Raw genomic sequence first — 20860 nt, 5'->3', positions numbered from 1 at the left:
ATCAAAAGCATGTCTAAGTTTACCTAAACTGACCCCATCATCTTGAAGACCAGTATATTAACCAGACTACTTTACAGGATAGAGCAACATCTGCACTACAAATAGAAAGCCAACTGAGCAAAGTAGTCCATTTAGTAAACCAACAGTTAAAAGGTAAAAACCACAGGCTTACTGGTAGAACCATAGTTTTCAAACAACTTCTTCAGTGACAAAACAAATCTGGACTTTAAAATGGGCCAAAACAATACAAGAGCATCACTCTGGAGAAGTGGTAGAAAAACAGCAAGTACGAAAAAGATTCAGAGGTCATCAAAAAGTCATAATTATGATGCTTGTCTGCTGTGTTATTTTTCTTGTTTTGTTTTGTTTCTTTTTTTGGAGGGGGGATAATTTTTCATGGAATGAAATCACAACTGAGCAAAACCCAACTCAAATTGGCCTTTTACACAATAAAACGAGGGTAAACGGAAGGACAGAAGCTGAGGGTAGAAAGAGAGAGGAGAGTGGAACAACATGTACAAATGTATCAAAGTTTGGATTCCACGTCTGGAGTTTGAGTGCTTATATAAGAAAACGCCCACTTGAGAACTTAATGAAACTGCATTATAATATATTTTATTATACCTTAATTTCCTGTGTTGTGTCTCTGTACCTGATGAAGAGCCACTTTGAGCTTGAAACATACTTTTCTCAATGAAATAAAGAAAAAATATACTTGAAATGGAGCATTCTTCAGTGTTGCAAGTCCTTGGGAAGCAGAAATTATCTACAATTTTTTTTTGACTCAGCACCTGGACATGGAAAATGTTCTTCACAATGATTGCTGTGACAGCAGTAACAATACCGTATCTTCAAACAAACAGATAAGAAACTATCCATGAAGTATGTATGATATAGATAGTGGTTCACTTTAGTTTGATGGTTTAGTTTAATGGTTTGTGCACCATTTTCTGTCACAGCGTGTGTCATTTTCTGCTGATTATTCAAATGATTGTCTGGCAAACTTCCTTCTTTTAACAAAGCACAGACAAAGCCCAGGACAGGAAGGGAGGTGACCTGCAAGATGAACTTCAGTGATTGTTGGCCCATACACAGACAAACACTGATGACATCCGAGAGGTGCACCCTACCACTGAATCACCCACATGACCTCCTGTTGATTTATGGGTTTGGATCTGTATAGACAAAACAGCTGGCAGTGGCCTTTCGGAGCAGTTAAAGGGTCAACCCACCAAAACAAACGGCGCCTGCTTCCATAGGGATTTCCTGCTCAACAACATGAAACGAATCCACCACAGACACGGATCATCAATTTAAAATAGTTGTCACTGAGAAGATGCCATAAATATGTTAGTGACATGTTATTCTTTTTGTTTGTTGTTGGACATCTTTTCTATTTAAATTAAGATTTTTATTCTGTGGTTGCGGGGCGGAGGTGGGGTGTAGTTTGATTGAGGGTGTATTTTAGGGTAAATTATAGCACTAACCTGAGAAAATATATAAGATTGTTCATTTCCATCCTAAATTGATTCTGTCTGTGTAAATAATGGAAATGGACTTGGAAAAAATTAAACCATCTGTCCCATCAACATTTGGTTTGTGTGTTTTGAATATGTGTGTGTGTGTGTGTGTGTGTGTGTGTGTGTGTGTGTGTGTGTGTGTGTGTGTGTGTGTGTGTGTGTGTCGCACACAGTCAGCATCTTCATTTACATCAATTCATCCTTGTAGATTTGCCTTTGTAACTTATTTCTTTATTGCAACATTTCTTTTTGTTGGACTGTTACAGCATCCGGATCATGAGGAGTAAATGTTTTGTATGTGTTGACTGAAGGATGGTGTGTGTTGGAAAGCAATTAAGTATATTTACTCAAGAACAAGAAGTGCAATTTTGAGTTATTTATACTTACACAGTAATTCAGTTTAATGCTAACTTTACCCTACACAGACCAGGAATAATAATCCAATAATGCAATATAACACTCTAAAATGCCATTTTGCTGCCTGATGAGTACTCTTACTTTTGATGCTTTGATTACATTTTGCTGATAATTCTTCTTCTACTTAATAAAACAATTTAATGCAGGACTTTTATTTGCAATGTAGTATTTTTACATTGTCATATTGACACTAAACAATCTCAATACTTCTTTCACCACTGATAATCACAAGTGTAATACCAACTCTTACAAAAAAGCATATTAAATTCATATATTTATATTATATTTTCACACATGAAATATAATATCAATGTCCCAAAATGTGAGTTAATGACAATTGTGAAATATTCATATTAAAATCACAAACATATGTGAAATTCTGTTTCACTTGATAAACCACATGTGCCTATATGTGAATCTTGTACATGGTTAATATACATACATGTTTTATATGAGATAAAAAACTGACTGTCTTTCATTGTATGAAAACCACATGAGCCATTATGTGGCTGTATTATTATTTTTTTTTCTTATTCTTTCTTATGTGATATCGTTTTAGAGCCCGTCACTGTATCCTCTAAGAGAAGGTTGGGTGGACATCATTTACCACTCAAAGGGAACAACACTGTCTCTTTTTTTATTTATAAAGCCATCCTAAATAAGCTCTTATCATCCCTTTTTAGAAATATGGGATACTGCACTCGCTCACAAGAATGCATTACTTTTGGATATCTTACATGTGAACACAGAACTGGGAAAAACGGCATTCACCTATTATGCTCCTCATAGGTGAAATAAGCTTCAAGAATCTCTTAAATTAGACAAGTTTTTAACCCTAAAACATTTTAAGATTCTGTTAAACAATTATTTTATTTAAAAACGAATGCTCCTGTTTTTCATGTCTGTTTTATCACTGCGCAATATACTTATATTACTGTCTTTTCTTTGTGTTCTTTTTGTATTTTGTAAGTCGTTTGTCTTGTGTTTATACTATATTTATGTATAAGATTGTTGATTGTACACCTTTTACACTTCTTGTTATAGCCTATGGCTTGTTTTAGTTTTGTATTTGTGGGGCACCATTGTGAATGAATGGTATTTCCTGAAGAAATAAAGGTTTCTATTCTATTCTATTCTATTCTAATCTATTCTATTCTATTCTATTTTCACATATGAAATAATGTGAAAAGGAAGTTAAAATCTCTCATTTCACTTGAAGATTTTAAAAGACTATACTAAAGCACTTGCAATACCACTAACTGCTTGTTGTAATGTGAAAATAATGCCTAACTTGTGTTTGTATATATATATATATATATATTTACGTGTCTGTCCATACTTCAATGAGACTACAAGTTTAAATAAAGGATTCAATAAATAAAAATGTTCCATATGTGATAAATTCACATGTGTTTTCTGTGTGTAAATAATAATAATAATCATCAGATAAACGCATGATTATTATCAGGCTAATATTATTGTTATTATGTTACTGGTGTATTATTATTACTTTTATCCATCTATTCATGTTTATTATATGATGATTTGCTTGCATGTGGCACACAGGATGTTTGTGTGTGTGTGTGCGTGTGTGTGTGTGTGTGTGTGGGCGCGCGCGCGCGCGCGCGCGTGTTGCGCAGCAGCAGGCTGACTCAGTGGAGGGCTGGTCTATGTCGTCATCACTCCTCATATTTAATTAATGAGGAGGCAGCGGCCACCGAGAAACTGGCTGCTTCTGGTTTCCAGGCATAAATACAAAGCGGAGCCGGTCAGAGCTGAGGGGAAAACGGCGCAAGCTGAGGTTTTAAAGCTGAAGACGAAGAGAGTCAGGTAAGCTCGTCTCCTGAAAAACAGACTTATTATTTAACAGCGGGACGGTGATGGCGAGTGTGGTGATTTAAATGTTGACCAGAAAGGACAGAACATGCTCTATCGCTGAAAACACACTGAGAACAGCTTGTTTACTGTGGCTGTCACGCTGCGAGCGGCCGTAAATACATTATAATAGATGTCACCCAGTTGTTTGTGTGGAAAAGACAGCAAAACGGTGCACAAAAACAACCTGTGTACACACAGCGCCGGCAGCTGAAATCAAAATGTGATGTTGCACTGATGTGTTGTAGGTCGTTGGATTTATTTAACTGCACCGCCTGGAACAAGGTGGATTTTTTATGTTTTTCGCTTTGTTTTATCGCTTTTAAACACTATTTATGTGTTGTAATGTCTCCAACACACGTTGTCTTTCACAGACAATCAGTCAGAGTAACTCAGTGAAGTAGTTTTCTTTGTTTCAAACTGCTGCCACTTTGGCATCACAGCTTATACGTGGCAGTAAAGGCTTTCCCAACACTATAGTTTTCCAGCCAGGCAGCATATAGAGGAGCTGAGATCAAACAGTTAGATTGTCTTTCTCTTTATCTGCTCTCTGCCTCCAGTCAGACTTTTCTTATCTGCAGGATAACTGCTCAGATTACTATTAAAAGTTTTTATTTTCATTTTATTAATCCACACTTTGGTGCCACTTTCCAACAAGGCACCCTTTATCACTAACTGACTAACTAATGGATTGATTATGGGTCAATAAATAATTCACCAGTGCTTTACAGATTTAGGTCAAGAAAAAATCATTTAGCTGGTGTTTAACCGCTCTATTTAGCAATAATACAGTTATAAATGCTAGTAACAAATTAATACATGCTTGCTTTAAAAAAATCCTCTAGTCTGAACTTAAAATGTTAATAAATCTTCAATAAAGTGTTTTTAGTGTATCGACTCTGCAGGTGTAAATGTTAACAAGTTGCCAATAAATGGACTTCAGTCCAAGGAAGTGAAAGTGACAACCTGGCAGCCCAATTGCGCCTAATAACGGGTTATAACTGATCAAGTATTAGTGGATGATTTATTCATTGTTAATAAAAACATTTGTTACACTGTGTAAACCCTTTACATAGCGTGACTGAAAGAAAGTGGTTCCTTTTTTTTTTTTTTTTTTAAATTTCAAGGATGTGACTCACTGTGCTAGATCAGGGTGTGTGTCTTTAAAGAAACACAAAATATACAGGCCTATAGTTAAATATTATCTTTGATGTCTTATCTTTTTCTTTGATCTCTCTCAGTGGTGATAATTTGTCAGTCACCAATGAGTCTCTTCCCTGAATCTGCAGTTCTTGTCGTTATCAGGGCACTGTTCTCCTCTTAATCTGGACCTTAGACTAAATATAAAGATGGATGTAGCAAGGCTTGATGTCACCTATTGGTTTGCATTGGAGCCAGTTTGAAGGGTCATGTCTAGATGGTAACCCTATTTGCGAAACTCTTATGCTGTCCACTGGTGTTATTTTTTTTTCCATCTGTATTCCGCGAAGACCCACTCTACTCTGTCTCTGATTGGCTAGAACTTGTTGCCTTTGTTGGTTGGAGTTGTGAGTTGGTTGGGGTTAAGAGTAAAAATATCAGGTCAGAGCCAATCTCACCAAAATTTTTGATTTAGGGTGGCTCAACAGCGCGGCCATATGAAGTATTAGCGCCATTTTTGGGGGTGGGGTCAAGGGGTCAAGGTATGTTAGCCTGATTATGTGTTGTCTGAATTGAGCAGCAGTACCTGACGAACACAGAGAACACTATAAATCGTGTTGTGGCAGGAAACAACTGTGGCCTACAGCCAAGTCCCTTTGGATTGTATGTTTGGTGGAAAACTACTTTACCTAGCAGATTAAACGGCAGCTTGCTCGGCCGCATGGTGACCTGGGAGAATTTAAACATATAACTGAGACAAAATATTCATACAGACATGTTTTTAACTACACCAGCACTGACCCCGGTCAGCTCACAACAAGCCCGGCTCTGTTATGAGGGCTGAACACCAGGTTAGCTTGTTAGCCTGGATGCTAGCTGCTGTAGCCTTGTGAGGTTTGTGAGCCGCCGGACCAGAACGGAGGGGCCGCTGGACATTCTATACACACGCACAAAGTGTAAAACAAGGGCCTAGCCTCATGAATAAAAGAAAAAACTTGAATATAGTGCGGTTGTAGCAGTTGCTTGCATCCACTGCGGTTGACTTATCTATAGCGCGGTATTGCAATATTGCAGTTATTGTGACAGCCCTAGCAGAGTGTGTGTGCGTATGTGTGTGTTAGGGATGTCAGTTTCAGTTAATTTTGCTTTTGATAGACCGACACCCATTAACCGGTGAATTTTTAAGAAAAGTTGTGATCTAGCTTTCGTTTGTGAGAGCTGTCCAGCAGTCGGTGGTCAGAGCTAGCTTATCTTCCCTGGCTAGCTTGACTTTTAGCTCATCCCTCTTCTCCTCAAAGTGTTCCACACTGATTGGCAGTGTATCGGTCTCAATCATTCAGCACACCAACTGGGTGATGGCCTTGGACCGGCCGAAAATAATGTTACTTTTTGAATATAACTCACATCATGGTATAGTTGCTCACACCATCTCACTTCTTCAGCAGTTAGCATTTATTTATAAGACTGCCTGTTTGTCTTTTTTTAGACAAGCACATTGCACAGTTTACGACTGTCTTATGAAATGTGCTATATGAATAAACTTAACTTGACTTCACTTGACTTAATTCCTTATCTGTGACAGTGGTATTTGGCAGCGACATAGTCCGTCTCTGCAGAATAGATGCTGGAAGACGCTTTGGACTTGTTTTTACTCATTATGAATTTATTTCCCTCCATGGCAGAAAAAGATGTTACACGAGCCATCAGAAACTCCTGCAGGTTAAACACACTCACTGTGAACAGACTTTAAGACATTCGCTAGCCTAGCAACATTAAGGCTACAAACAACCCATAATGCAACACTGCGCGTTTGAGTTGGTTTTACACTGTTACTTCAGTAATTCAAAAAGAATCTGATGATATGTAATTATCTACTGTTAGCGGAGGGTGTATGCAAAATTAACCTATAAACCGACATGCATAACCGGTCAAAAATATTCTCAGCGGTTAACCGACTAACGGTTAACCATTGACATCCCTAGTGTGTGTGAATATGTGTGTGTGTTTGTGTGTGTGTGTTGCCTCCACTCCATCATCCCAGCTTGGGAAAATCAGAGCTGGGAGAGAGAAGTGTGGAATGTCTGGCCTTTGGCACAAAGCCCCTAGATTACACTGCATATTTTTTTTTTGATGTAGGGAGAGAGATGTTTGTTGCCAATGCGAGTACTCACATGGGACTGATAGAAGAAATGCAGATGTGATTGTGGACACAGCTGCAAAGAGCTCTGTCCACAAATAAAGGGGACCAAGGAAAGCAGTAAAGATGGGAGACAGGAGCTCACAAACAGGCATTTAAGGCCGGCTCTGCTCTTGAAAAGGCCACCAGCAGACACACTGTAGATTGCCATTTCTAGGTCAGTGGTAGCCCCCCCCCCCCCCCTCCCTCCCCCATCCTCCTCACCCCACCCTGAGCCGCCTATCTGCCCAAGGCCGGCCCACACACTAATCTGTGGCGATGGCGTAAAGTGTGGACTAGTGGCATGTGGCGAGTGTATTAACCAGTCGTGGAATTACAAGTAACCAAGGAGGAATGCGCAATCTGTCGAGGGAGGCCAGTGTGTGAAGTGGTCAATCTGTCATCCATTTAAAATTATTGTCTCGCTAAACAAATTAGGTTACTTGTTTGTAAAATCAGGTGAGGTTTATACAGAAATTTGATTTATTTTTTAGGTCAGGCCCCACATTGACAAAATAATTCTGAGTGAAAAGTCATCCCTTTAAGCTATGATCTGGAATTTTCCCAAGAAAGAAAACAAATATGTTAAATCCTCAAAACACAATCACATTATCAATATAAAAGGAAAATACAAGGATATTTGGCTTCGTCAGCATCCTTTTAGCACTTCCTACTGGTTTGTTGAAGTGTGTCTCTTATTGTCAGACAAAGAGGCAGCTGCAAAAGAAGGAAAGTAATAGATTAATAGTGGCTGAGTGTTGGCTTTTATTCAACTATATGCTTAAAATATAACAACAGCATCTCAGAGATAAGACATTAGCATACTGAGCGTACAGACAGAGATTAAATACTCATCTTTGGATATGCAGTATGCTTGTTTCTTACTGCCAGGATGTTTCACTGATTCACTTAATCACACCTATCTTATCTTAAATGTTTTGTGTGGAAAAAAATGAGCGTGGAAAATCATCATGTATACATATGTAAACATCTGTGTAAAGCAATGAAACCATTGGCCCCAAGGCTGTAGCCAGGAAACAGTTTTACACTTTACATATTTGCATTTTATACTTGAGCGATAATCTAAATGGTTTTACCTATTAGTCACAGGACATTTGCTTGTTGAGCCTTTCATCAGACATAATTTGATTGGCTGCAGGTTTATTATTATTCATATACTTAGAGACGTACAGTATTACCTGCTGCCAATGTAAATATGTTACTATATATTTAGTTTATTCACAAATGATGTGTAGAAAACCAGATACACACAATAAACCCCAGGCCTGATGCTTACAGTTTAAAATGCCAGACAGAAAACTGATAAATTATGATATAAACAAATACTATAATCAAACATCCTACAACAAATATAATACCCAACCATCCAGTCTATCGCTGTATCCTCTGTCAGACATAATATCTTCATTTGTTGTCCGCCACAAAGCCGTGTCCTCTTATGACCCTCCTCTCGAACAACAACAACATCCATTGGAAAACCCACAATTTCACATCTATTCTTTAACTTACTGCACATGTGGTGGCACAGGAAACTGACGTGCTAGAGAAAGACCACATTTCAAGACCACAGATTCAAAAGTCACGTCCCAGCCAGCAAGCACAGGAAGGTCTTTTACTAAAGACAAGCTTAACTGTATAATCGCTATCATGGCAGGTCCCATGTTAGAGATGATGCTATTATTTATATTTCCTATTGTATGATAAAATGAGTACACTGGACCAACAACATCCAAGATCAACCCTCATTTTCCTTCAAATTTGAAACCCAAGAATGACTATTTATGATGATGTTGTTGCATCAATATTTTAGCTTCAGACTCTGGGAATCCAGCGGATAATTTACAATTTACTGAGGTTAGTTTCAAAAAAAGTGAGAGAACTGAATGTGAAACTTGGTTTGGCACTTACGGTACAAAGATGTAACTCTGTGTAACTCTGTGGTTTAAGCAGTGACGTGTTGGGAACTACAGCTGCTGACTAGACACTGACACGTCTCACTGGAGTGTGCAATAAAGATAAATTCCTCTACAATGGTAAATGTAAATCAAGACATAGTAATATATTTCAATTTTCTGGGAAATCAATTGATAAACTGTTTAAAATAATCACATGAAAATGACCAGTCACTGATTTAAATATCTGTCAAATCAAGACACATCATCACATTGATGCAAAAATCAGATAAAAATTCAATATTTCCACAAAACAATCTTGTTAATTTCTTTTTGTTTTCAGACACATTTATATGGTCTATCTGTGTATATTGTCATATCGCCACTTCTAATTGAAATGCATGTTCAGTAAATCCGTACCGTGTCCGACCCTCATTCAGGATGAGGGTCGTGAAGTCAGGTCAGATGTCACATGTTGACCCGTCCAGATAAGCAGTTTTAACCCACATCTGTGCCAAAGGTCACATGAAAAGACTCAAACAGGAAATTATACCGATTTACAGAAATCCCAGTGCATGTCCTCTTTAGTTTGACACCACAGTCTAGTCCTTATTTCAACATGAATCTTTAAAAAAAAAAATCAAGTAAATCTGTGCTCACAATTACCATTATCATGCAGTTTTCATGCAGTGCTGGCTGGTGGATTCCTGTCAGACATCTTTGTCAGCTTTTGTTGATCATGTGATTCATGCTGCTGACTTGTCAAGATTGACAACTTGCTTACAACACAGTTTCACAAATGTCAAAGTTGAATCAAGGTTGAACGCAGCTGACGATGGCCGCTATCTACTTGTGGTTTACATACTGCATGCATGTACTTGTTTAGCTAATTGGAGGTAGGTTAATGAGCTCATATAAGTTAAGACAAGGTGTAACACAAATATGAGTTATTATGATATTTAGATTCACTGAATTGTCTCTGCTGTGAGAACCATATGTACCACATCGTGTCCACTGTTGCTGTGGTAACAAAGTGGGGAGTATGTGTGTGAGTTGTGTAGCGGTAGGATATCACAGTTTTACCTCAGAGGAGTTGATATTGTTGCTCACGCATGTCATTACTGAGACAAATTACCCATTTAAAATTAAAAACTGTCAGATTACAACAGTTTACTGATGAAAAACCGCCGCCTCCAGTTTGTACTTTGTAGATTTCTCTATCGGGTTAACAGGACTGTCTTCTGAATAGACTCCCACTGTGTTTCACACACAGCTGTCCATACATTCAAGGCAGACAAGGCCGTCTGTGTATTCTTCACTTTAAATGTTAATGCCCCTGAGCAATTTTAGTATAATTAGAGATATTGTAACATGAAATTGCTTTTTGTTTGTGTGTCGTTTGGGTTCTGACAAATAACAGGGTTGTGTCAGGACGTCTAATTTGACCTCAGTAAACAGTGTCATACAACATGATACATTGCACAAAGGCAGATTAACGTTAACATGTCATTAACATGTCATGGAAAATTGAGGTTAATCACAGTCATAAATAGAGTTGTAAACTTGGGTCATATTAGAGAATATGCCAGTAAGAAGCACTTATCAGCTATAAAAGAGGTTTGTGTAGTCATCACTAATTAGCAATATGAGACAACAGAGCTCCACATAGGCTGAATTACAGGCATCAGTACTGTAGGTACACCGGTCATAAAAAAACAGCAAAGTTTTTAGAGCATCAGTTCACCAAAATATTGAACAAAAACAACAATTTTAAACTTAAGTCTGAGGTTTCTCTAGCAACAAAGATAGTTTTGGTTTAATTTGTTAAGATTTTAGATTTTGTGGTGTGGTTAGATTTGAAAAATTACATAAATTCAGCAGCAATATATCTTTCCAGAAACAGTGTCCATGTTACTCTGGATAATCCACAGACCTCACTTCAGTTATCATAGGAATTATTTTCTTAGGTAGAAAGTAGGTCCTTTTTATAGCGTTTTCTGTGGATTATCCAGAGTGACAGTGACACATTATGACTTCTGGACAGATTTTTTTATGCAAATTTTTAACACTGGTCAAAAAAATCCTTCATATTGAGGTTAATAATCTGTAAAATCTTGACAACATATGCTAAACACAGACAAACTGTATCAACAGAGAGAAGCAGTGATCAGTAGCTGAAAATAGGAGCGTTTAAGAGGTAGCATCTACTGCTACTGTAACTGGCATGCAACCTAATACGACCCAACCAACCAACAGTGTTTGCAATCAGTTACTTTAAAGTATATTATTTCTTCAAAGTATGTTACGTGTCATTTACAGGACACATAAACTCAGACTCATATTCTGCTCTATGAGCTTCTGTCTGCCAGCTGACTCGGTGTTAATGCTTCCATTTTTAACTTGGGTTCTTTTCTCTAATTTATCTACAGACTCCATCGAAGAGGAGCTTGGAAGGCATGCAAAGTTGTGAAATTTCCTCAGACAGCACTGATGATCCTCTTAGTAGCGGCCTACGCACTCATCGGCAGCCTCGAATAGTGGTGATTGGTGCTGGCTTGGCCGGCCTTGCTGCAACTAAGGTCCTACTGAAAAACGGCTTCACGGATGTCACAGTCCTAGAGGCGTCAGACCACATCGGCGGGAGAGTTCACAGTGTTCAGCACGGTAAGAGGAATTTGTTTCCTTAAAATGTGTGTATGCATTAATAACACCCAAACATGTAATACCTGAAAGCTGTATATTTACGCAACCAGCATTGTTCCTAGTGCCAAGAGAAATAACGTCTTTTTTCACTTGGTCCACTTCAGAGTAATTCAGTGACGCTAGTGGATTTTCCCAACAGTCTCGACTGAACTGTGCCAGAGAAAGTTGTTCTGGCGGCTGCTGATTTTATGACAAATTCTTTCAGCTGGCAAGAAGGAAGGAAACAACATCTGCTTGTGGCACTGATACTGCATGGTTATAAAAGTAGTCACGTGCAAAAACACACTCGTACTGCACCGTTACATACAAACCAGTATGTCAGGCACATGGATAATTGCATCGGTTACGTAAAAGTCTTTTTTATGTGTTTAGACGTTATGTAAAGCATTTAGCCATCTCTGTCCTTGCATCGGCCTGTTTTTATTACATAAATCCATGTAAAAAAAAGAGTCTGTCATACACGGTACTGTCAGTCCATTATTCTTAAGAAAAACATTAAATAATGGTATTTAAGTGGCCTTCAGCTACAGTATGTTAATTGAGTTGACCTCAAATTGAATTGTCAAATTATCTAACTCTCTAGAGTGATTGCACCTGAGCCAAGTGGAATTTATATATTGTTTCATTCAAAGCCATGCAGGAGGTGTTGAGTTCAAAGAGATATTTTTTTCAAACTCACACTGATCTCTGCTTTTTTTTATGTTGTAGGAAAATCAACTTTGGAGCTCGGAGCCACCTGGATCCATGGCGCCAATGGGAACCCAGTGTACCACCTGGCAGAGGACAACGGGCTGCTGGAGGACACCACGGACGGGGAGAGGAGTGTGGGACGCATCAGCCTGTACACCAAGAACGGTGTGGCTCACTACCAGACCAACGTCGGGAAGAGGATCCCCAAGGACCTGGTGGAGGAGTTCAGTGACCTGTACAACGAGGTGAGAGGGACGCATATGCACACAGGCGCATAGATACGCACAGGAATTCACTCTTGCATGCACAAATGGATGTATGCACGGACCAGAACACAAATATACTCATTATTCAGCATGACTGATCATCAGAATATGTAATATGTGAGTTAAATTATGTCAAATAGCCTTAGTAGCAAGTTTATATGAAGTCAGTGGGACCACCCATAAATGCCCTCTGGTTGGTCAGTCATTACAAACACTTACTGTGCAGCCAAACATCGTTGAAACCTACTAAAACTATATAAAATATATATCAGTTTTGGGGAAACAGGGAAAAAATTGGGAAGTCTTATACAGCTTTAATGAAGAATTGGAGCAAGCAGACATAGAATATATACAAAATACTGTCAGACAGTGTGGAAAAGAAATGTATGTTAAGGAATCGAGATGTCCCGTCAGTCTCACCACAGCTAACATCCACAACAGCATTATTGGACATATCTGACCTCCAAAGTGTGCAGATTTTAACAAGGAATAGCCATTCAAGTCCTTCATGCAGCTCTTGTTTGAGCAGGATTAGTATCGTTTAAGTAGGTCACGTCTGGAAAAGCAGTTACAGAGGGAAGGTATAGCACACACATATTACATACACAGAAGGCATTTTCTTTTGTTGACAATAGAGTTCTTTTGTCATCTTTGCTTTCTGCATGCACCTCAATAACGTGCTAACTCCATGTGATAAATCTTAATGGAATTCTATATTAACGGCCTTGCAGTTTCACCACCTTGGAAACCGGAGATACTCTTTCCTCTGCTACATTTAGCAGCCCTGTGTAGCCAAGTCAGTCAATCTTTCTCCAGTTTTCTTAGTACTTTTGAAAATCGTTTTTATGTTTTTTGCATATGTTGTACAGCTGGTAAAGCTCTCTGAGACAAATTTGTGATTTGACTGATTTAACTTGGAAAGACTCCCGTCTCCAGGATTTTTTCGTTTGTCACTGTCTCTGGTGCATCGCTGCTCTTATACCTTCTCCCCACTTCATCTATTGGAATGTTTGCTTCTTGTTATAGATGATTTTTCAATTTACACAAAATCATGTCACCTTACTGCATACAATCTCCAACATCATAATTTATTATCAAAACTAATAATACCTAAACATACACAGACCGTGAATTTAGCAAGTGTTCCACTTACAGTGCGTGCTGCACTTTATATGTCAAGGAATTTATCTAGTTGAACTTTATTAACTTAAAGTGAACACAGTCCAGATTCATGCTGTTAATGTTTTGACTCGATACATGTTGATACATTACTGGTGCTGTTTTGACTCTGTGCTTTTTAGGAAAAGGTTTATTATCACCCTGGAGGTCAATAGAGACTTTCTTTGCAGTATTTTGTCCTGCTCTCTCCTTTCTATTTATTAAGGTGTTGCATCTGTAGTGACGGGTAGCCTTTATTTTTAATCTGCTGTGGTGTTGCTAAAAGTTTACTATGTGTTGAATTAAACTAAAGTGGTTTGTTTTTCTTCCCTCTTTCACCCTCCTATGCTTTCTGTACATCCTTCCTCCTTCTTCTTCACCTTTGCCCTCCTTCAGGTGTACGAGCTGACTCAGGAGTTCTTCCAGAACGGGAAGCCAGTTTGTGCTGAAAGCCAGAACAGCGTTGGCGTCTTTACACGAGACGTGGTGCGCAAGAAGATCATGTTGGATCCTGATGATTCCGAAAGCACCAAGAAGCTCAAACTGTCAATGCTTCAACAGTACCTCAAGGTGTGTGTGTGTGTGTGTTCTCCACATCCACATGTCCACTTGTGTATGTGATACTGTAACAGCGCATCACTTCCTGGGTTTTTCCTCTCCTATCAAAACCATGTTGTATCTTGAGTGGTGCATCAGGAGGCTCTTGTTTTGGCTGTTGTTTTGCTGATATATTCATATATATATGAATATATATATTCATATGTATTCATAAATCATTAATTCAGATATTTGGAAAATGATGTGGAAACATTGGAAATTACAATTACAGACCTACTGTATAATTGGACTGGAATGAGATGCAGATGTTGCTCTAATCTTTGTGCTTGGTGTTCCTAATAGCTACAACAATTAGCTATTAATTACAAAAAGATTGGTTTGCTAATTATATAGTACTAATGAGCTTTTATTTACTAGCCTCTAACCTATAATCTATGTTGATATAAACTGGCAAATATTTAGTCCGCGGCCTTTTGTTATTTCAAGCACAGCTGTTTTGTGTTTATTTCCTACCATGCAGTTGAGAGCGCTGCTTTGCTCAGACACGATTTCTTTGTCTGAATACAATGTAAAAACTTCCAGTTAAATTGTATGAGACTGTGTGTTAATAGAAAAACACATTCTGTACTAGAAAGGCATTTTGACAAGCAATCAATGAACAATATGAGGGCTGCTACTAATAATTATTTACATTATCAGTTAATCTGACTACAAAGTTTTAAAACAATTCAAGCACAATTTACCAGGGTCTAAGGTGGCATCTTCAACAGTCTAAACCTAAACATATTAAATTTACAGTTCTATAAAATAGACAAAAACAGCAACTAAATGATTAATCAATGATTGTAATTGTTGTATGCATTCATTTTATGTTGAATAACTTATCATAAAGACAAAAAAAGATTGGAAATTATATTGTTTATTCTATTTTTTTTGTCCGTCTATTTGTCAAAAAGATGTGAGTATGATTATTGTAGGCTGTGAAAACACCATTTTGTATCGGTAGCCTGTTCATATATTCATGTTCTTGAGCGCTCGTCCATACACTCCCACCCACTCACAGAAACACACAGGAAATAAAACATATTTGTTAAATGCAGCCACCAGGTGACTTCCACCATGCTGGCTAACTTACTAACAGAGACAGTAGCACCAACACATGTTTGTTTCTTATTAATACACTACTGGTGAGTTGTCCTATAAATAAAACATGATATGTTCCCAGCATGTTTAAACCAGTTCAGTCATGCTGGTTTGTTCAGGGCTGTAGCTGCAGAGATAAAGCTGTTGACACACCTCCAGTATGAATTTAACTTGAAGTAGTCATCAAAGTGTTGTCTTTGGGGGTGAAACAGCAAATTGGAGATTTGTGTTCCAGTTTATAAGTCAGCAAGTAGTTTTCCAGTGGAAATGTAACTGATTGATTATCTGTGTTTGTATGCGCTCCTGTTCTCCTACTCTCCAGGTGGAGAGTTGTGAAAGCAGCTCTCCCAGTATGGATGAGGTGTCGCTGAGTGAGTTTGGCGAGTGGACAGAGATCCCTGGTGCTCATTACGTCATTCCTGGTGGTTTCATGAAGATCGTGGAGCTCCTGGCCCAGGATATCCCCTCCCACACTGTCTGCCTTAGCAAACCAGTCCGCTGCATCCACTGGAACTACACAGCCCAGCGTCAAGAGCTGATCGCCAAGAGTAACGACACCAACCAGGGCAACAACCACAACGAAAACAACCACGGATGCCAACCTCACGAGGACGCTCTGATCTTGGGTCACCCCATTTGCGTGGAGTGCGAAGACGAGGAGTGGATCACAGCAGACCATGTGATCGTGACAGCCTCTCTGGGCGTGCTGAAGCAGAACCACGAAGCCATGTTCTCCCCCTCTCTGCCTGAGGACAAGGTGCTAGCCATCGAGAAGCTGGGCATTAGCACCACCGATAAGATATTCTTAGAGTTTGCTGAGCCCTTCTGGAGCCCCGAGTGCAACAGCATCCAGTTTGTGTGGGAGGATGAGGCTCAGCTAGAACAGCTGGCCTACCCGGAGGAGCTGTGGTACAAGAAGATCTGTAGCTTTGACGTCCTCTACCCGCCTGAGCGCTACGGCTACATGCTGAGCGGCTGGATCTGTGGGCAGGAGGCGCTGCACATGGAGCGCTGCGATGACGAAACAGTGGCTGAGACCTGCACTGAGCTGCTGAGGCGCTTTACAGGTCAGGACACGCACACAAAAGGAGGCAGATCTGTGTATTATGGGCAATCGTTCATATAATCCTGTTTACCATAGAAGCTTTGAGGGTTTTTTCAGGTGATATTTAACACAAGGTTTTGTGTTAAAATTCCCTTGTGTTTCATTGAGTTTCTTCTTTTTATCATTTCGTGACTGAGAAGATCTCTGAAGAGCAAACTATTCTTTCCTTACAGAAAATGACTCTACCTTTGTAATTCTGACTTATATTGACTATCAACTTCCGTCTTCCAGTTCTGTTCTAGTACTAACAATCAGTAATCTCAAACTAACACAATAGCCTTGGTAGGCTGTCAGCTCAGTGACTCATAAGAATTGTGACTCGGGTTGGATAACTGTGTTTCATATAAAGGATATGACATAAGCCTCAGCTGTGACGTAAGTAGCTTTTCCCATGAAAAAAGGTTGACAGATAATACAGCTGAATGACTCAGGTACTGTGCATCTGTGTCTTTTTACCACAAGGTCAGATCATGTGTCAGATAAGATAAAGCCTTTACTTTAACTGACACATGATCACTCATCCTTTATGCTGCGACACATACACACAAATGGTATGGATGGTTGCCCCACTTTCTCTGAGGCTCATTGAGTGTTGCAGCTAAGTTTCACAGCATGCCTCCAAGCTGACTCACTGTGTGATTTGGAAATGTGTTGTAAATTATACAAATGTCTCAGGTTATAACTTGGTAAGTGCCTTCAGAAATAATAGGTCACGGTGCGTGCACAGAAACAGTGACTGTTACGTGATTATGCGGTCAGTTGACTTCCTATAACTGCAGACTGTAAATTACAAACTACTCATGCACACACACACACACACACACACACACACACACACACACATTCCTCATTTAGGTCAGTGTGGTTTAAATCCCCTCAGCTGTTGCTTAATTACATATAGACTCGCTGGTGCCTCTCTGCTCATAGAGGGTCACGCGTTTATTAGTGTTGCCAGATTGGACTTCCCAGTGAAAGGCCTCAATTCAGAGCTGCCACGTCTTTAGTTTGAATTGGTTTCATTCTGTAATGAGCTGGCTTTTCAGACTTGCTAGCAGTGAGGCTTTAGGGATGGCAATGTCAGGTTGAGCAGTCAACTGCTTTCATCCAGACTAAAATATCTCCAAAACTATTTGATGCATTGCTATGAAATTTTGTTATTACATTCATGGTCCCCAGAGGATGAATCCTCATGATCCAATGAGTTTTCCTCTAGAGCTACTCTACCTCTAGGTTAATATTTCTCGGTTTGAGGTTTTGCTTGCTCTTATCATTCCTCCTGTTCATTCTTATGCTGCTCATACCGACCATTTTGCACAAACATGTATTCGCTGACTTGAGGCACCAGCCGTCAAAATGAGTCATAACAAGTGGGCATCTTTCAAGGTTACAGGCTTTTTAGTACTGATTTCCCTCTCTTTGTTACTGTCGTTTCATTTCCACTCAACACGGAAACACAGAGGGAATTTTCAAAGACTAACTAAGGAAGATATCCAATTGATTTGACAGATTTGGATAGCTGAAGCCTCAAGTCAGCTTCACGTAAACTTTTGAATACATTTTTGCGAAAAATGGAAAAAACGTAGGCATCTCACAATTTTAGAGCCGTTATATGTTTGGCGCTGTGGACCAACATAGCTATTACACATTTAAATGTGAGACTGGGTTGGTTACAAAGTTTTGAACAAACTCCTTCCACTCTCTGTACTAAGTTGTCTCTCTCTCCCTCGCTCTCCGTCCCTTCGTCCGCAGGGAACCCCGACATTCCAAAGCCCCGGCGCATCCTGCGCTCCTCGTGGGGCAGTAACCCCCACATCCGAGGCTCCTACTCCTTCACCAGGGTGGGCTCCAGTGGCGGAGACTTTGAGAGGCTGTCCATGCCACTGCCTTACGCCAACAGCACCAAGGCTCCGGTGAGACAATCATAGGATGACACAGGGGGTGGACACAATAATATGAACATATACGTATGATATGATACAATGTAATTCAACAGGCCTGAAATAACTCTTCATTTTTGTGAAGCTTATCATGTTAGATGATGTCAGAGATGTTGACTCAGCTTTATGGCAACTGTTAAGCAACAGTTACTGGTATTGGTCTTTTTTACAGCTTTATTTTGTTGGGCGTTTCTGTTATTTTGTCCTCCACTTAATATTTGTAAGCATTGTGAGCTCTTAGTGTAATAAAATGCCTTTTTTCTCCTTTTTTTTTTTTACATCATTTCCTATTAGTTATTGTAATGTTATTTTGTACTAATTTTGGGGAAAATAGAGTGAAAGTTCTGAGACTGTTTTTGAGTTAAATTAGTTGTGTTCAGTTTATAATTAGTTGTTTATTTTTTTAAAGGAATTTTCTTGAAATAACTGCTTCATTTAAATCCAAGTAAACATTCAGTCATTAGTTTATTATTATTATTTGATGGTTCTGGGTTCTCAAAAGTGAGTTACATTGTAGTAAATTGAATATTTTGAGGTTTTGTTTGGACAATCTGGTGATTTATAGACCAAACGATTAGTCGATTAATCTAGAAAATAATCAGCAATCACGTATTGTCAGATTAACTGACAATACAAATAATCATTCATCGCAACCCTACTTCAGTTGTATGCTTGCCTGCAGACAAATTTCATATATTTGCATGACCTCTTGTTCACTGACTAGAACACCGTCTGTTACACTAGTCATTAACTGGAATCAATAATTCAATCAGAATCGTACCAAAGCACCACAGTCTCTGTTTCCCCTATAATTACTAACACATCACATTAATCTTGTGATGAATTTAAAGTTATGCACCAGTTCTAATCTAGGAAATTATAAGGATTTATTAGAACTGTAAATCAAGTGTTACCAATACTTATACAGTATGTGTTTATTTTTCCTTGTTTATAGTAACTGCTTCATACGGTATTCACTGAAAAACTGGGACATAACTGCTTCTACAATAGTATTCTCAGTGACTGTACATTTGGTTGTTTACAATCCCTGCATGCACTCTGAGAGCATCTGGCTAACGCAGCGGTTTCATCACTACCATGTCACATCCCAGCACATGCAGAGCAAATACAGCTGGTGTCAGGGGGGTTATGAATGCTGTTTCCTGGCCTGCATTCTAGACCATGAAACCTGAAGCGTTCTGGGTGTAGAGAGTGAAGGGTTGGGGGGGGGGGTTGGGTTTGTGTGTTTGTGTGTTCACTTGACACTGCTGAAGGAACAGCACGACCCCTTTGCTGAAGCCCTTTAATTCTGCTAAACTGAAATTGTAAGCCCTCAGGAAAAGTAACTGTAGCCTGCAACATGTAGAGCGCTAACAAGGGAATCCGTGATGGAAACAGACCAGTGCTACTCAAGAGGCCAAAAATATGTCAAGACGACATTGAGGGATCTTGTTTTGAATCTGGTTTTCTTCTCTCAAATCCTTTTTTTCCCTTTCTCATTTCCTTTTTCTTCCCCTCCTTCCTCCTCAGCCCCTGCAGGTCCTGTTTGCTGGAGAGGCCACCCACCGAAAATACTATTCCACTACCCATGGTGCTTTGCTGTCAGGGCAGAGAGAGGCCACTCGCCTGATAGAGATGTACCAGGACTTGCACAGAGCTGAAACCACAAAGCCTAATATGTAAAATAAAATGAACCTCTGACTAGTGAAAAGAATATAAATAAACAAACTGTTGAGTTTTGAACTGATTAATCTTGATGATTATGTTATACTTAAAAACATAGCTCGGGCATTATTTCACTGATTACAAATAAGTATTGTTTCTATTGTACTGTAGATTCGAATCATGCTAAAAGAATTTTTTTTTTTGAGATGTACAGTTCAAAAGTTGCCAATGGTGCTGTCATTTCTTTTCTTTATCATTCATGTCATTGTTGTTTTTTTTAAATCAGTAATTTAATGTTTATAATAACAGCATCTGTAATTTAACTTGTTTTTGTAAGTGCCTTCTGTACGTTATGTTATTTCAGAAATAATGGAAATACTAAATAAAATTAAGAAAGTTTTAACATAATAAAAAGTTCTATCATCGTCTAACGACAACCGGCTCAGTCTTTTTAATTCATTAAAATGAAAAACATCATGACAAAGTGGAAGACATTAAATATCTCCTCTTAATCCATCTCTTTGCCAGGGAAGTGAAAAAGTGAGCACTGAATGGTACGACCACAGACAAGAGCTGTTTCCATACTTTCACTAT

The 20860-nt window shown here is 38.9% G+C and overlaps 1 protein-coding gene across 3 annotated transcripts; it reads left to right on the top strand.

Moving 5' to 3' along the window:
- The first annotated feature begins 3660 nt into the window (after nucleotides 1-3660).
- Nucleotides 3661-20646, top strand: smox (spermine oxidase). Of its 3 annotated transcripts, none has more exons than XM_042398941.1 (7): nucleotides 3661-3767; nucleotides 11471-11705; nucleotides 12453-12679; nucleotides 14255-14428; nucleotides 15882-16626; nucleotides 18414-18574; nucleotides 20132-20646. In XM_042398941.1, the coding sequence occupies exons 2-7, from the start codon at nucleotides 11498-11500 to the stop codon at nucleotides 20282-20284; spliced, it is 1668 nt and encodes a 555-aa protein (XP_042254875.1). In that variant the 5' UTR covers nucleotides 3661-3767; nucleotides 11471-11497; the 3' UTR covers nucleotides 20285-20646. The 3 variants fall into 3 exon arrangements, with proteins under 3 accessions (XP_042254875.1, XP_042254884.1, XP_042254893.1); XM_042398950.1 differs by lacking the exon at nucleotides 3661-3767 and adding an exon at nucleotides 10933-11238; XM_042398959.1 differs by lacking the exon at nucleotides 3661-3767 and adding an exon at nucleotides 11315-11338.
- Nucleotides 20647-20860: the final 214 nt, after the last annotated feature.

The sequence above is a fragment of the Thunnus maccoyii genome, chromosome 2, assembly GCF_910596095.1.
Source record: "Thunnus maccoyii chromosome 2, fThuMac1.1, whole genome shotgun sequence".
Classification (NCBI taxonomy): Eukaryota; Metazoa; Chordata; class Actinopteri; order Scombriformes; family Scombridae; genus Thunnus; species Thunnus maccoyii.
Note: the sequence above shows the minus strand (reverse complement) of the source record. Positions and strands in the feature narration are given on the sequence as shown.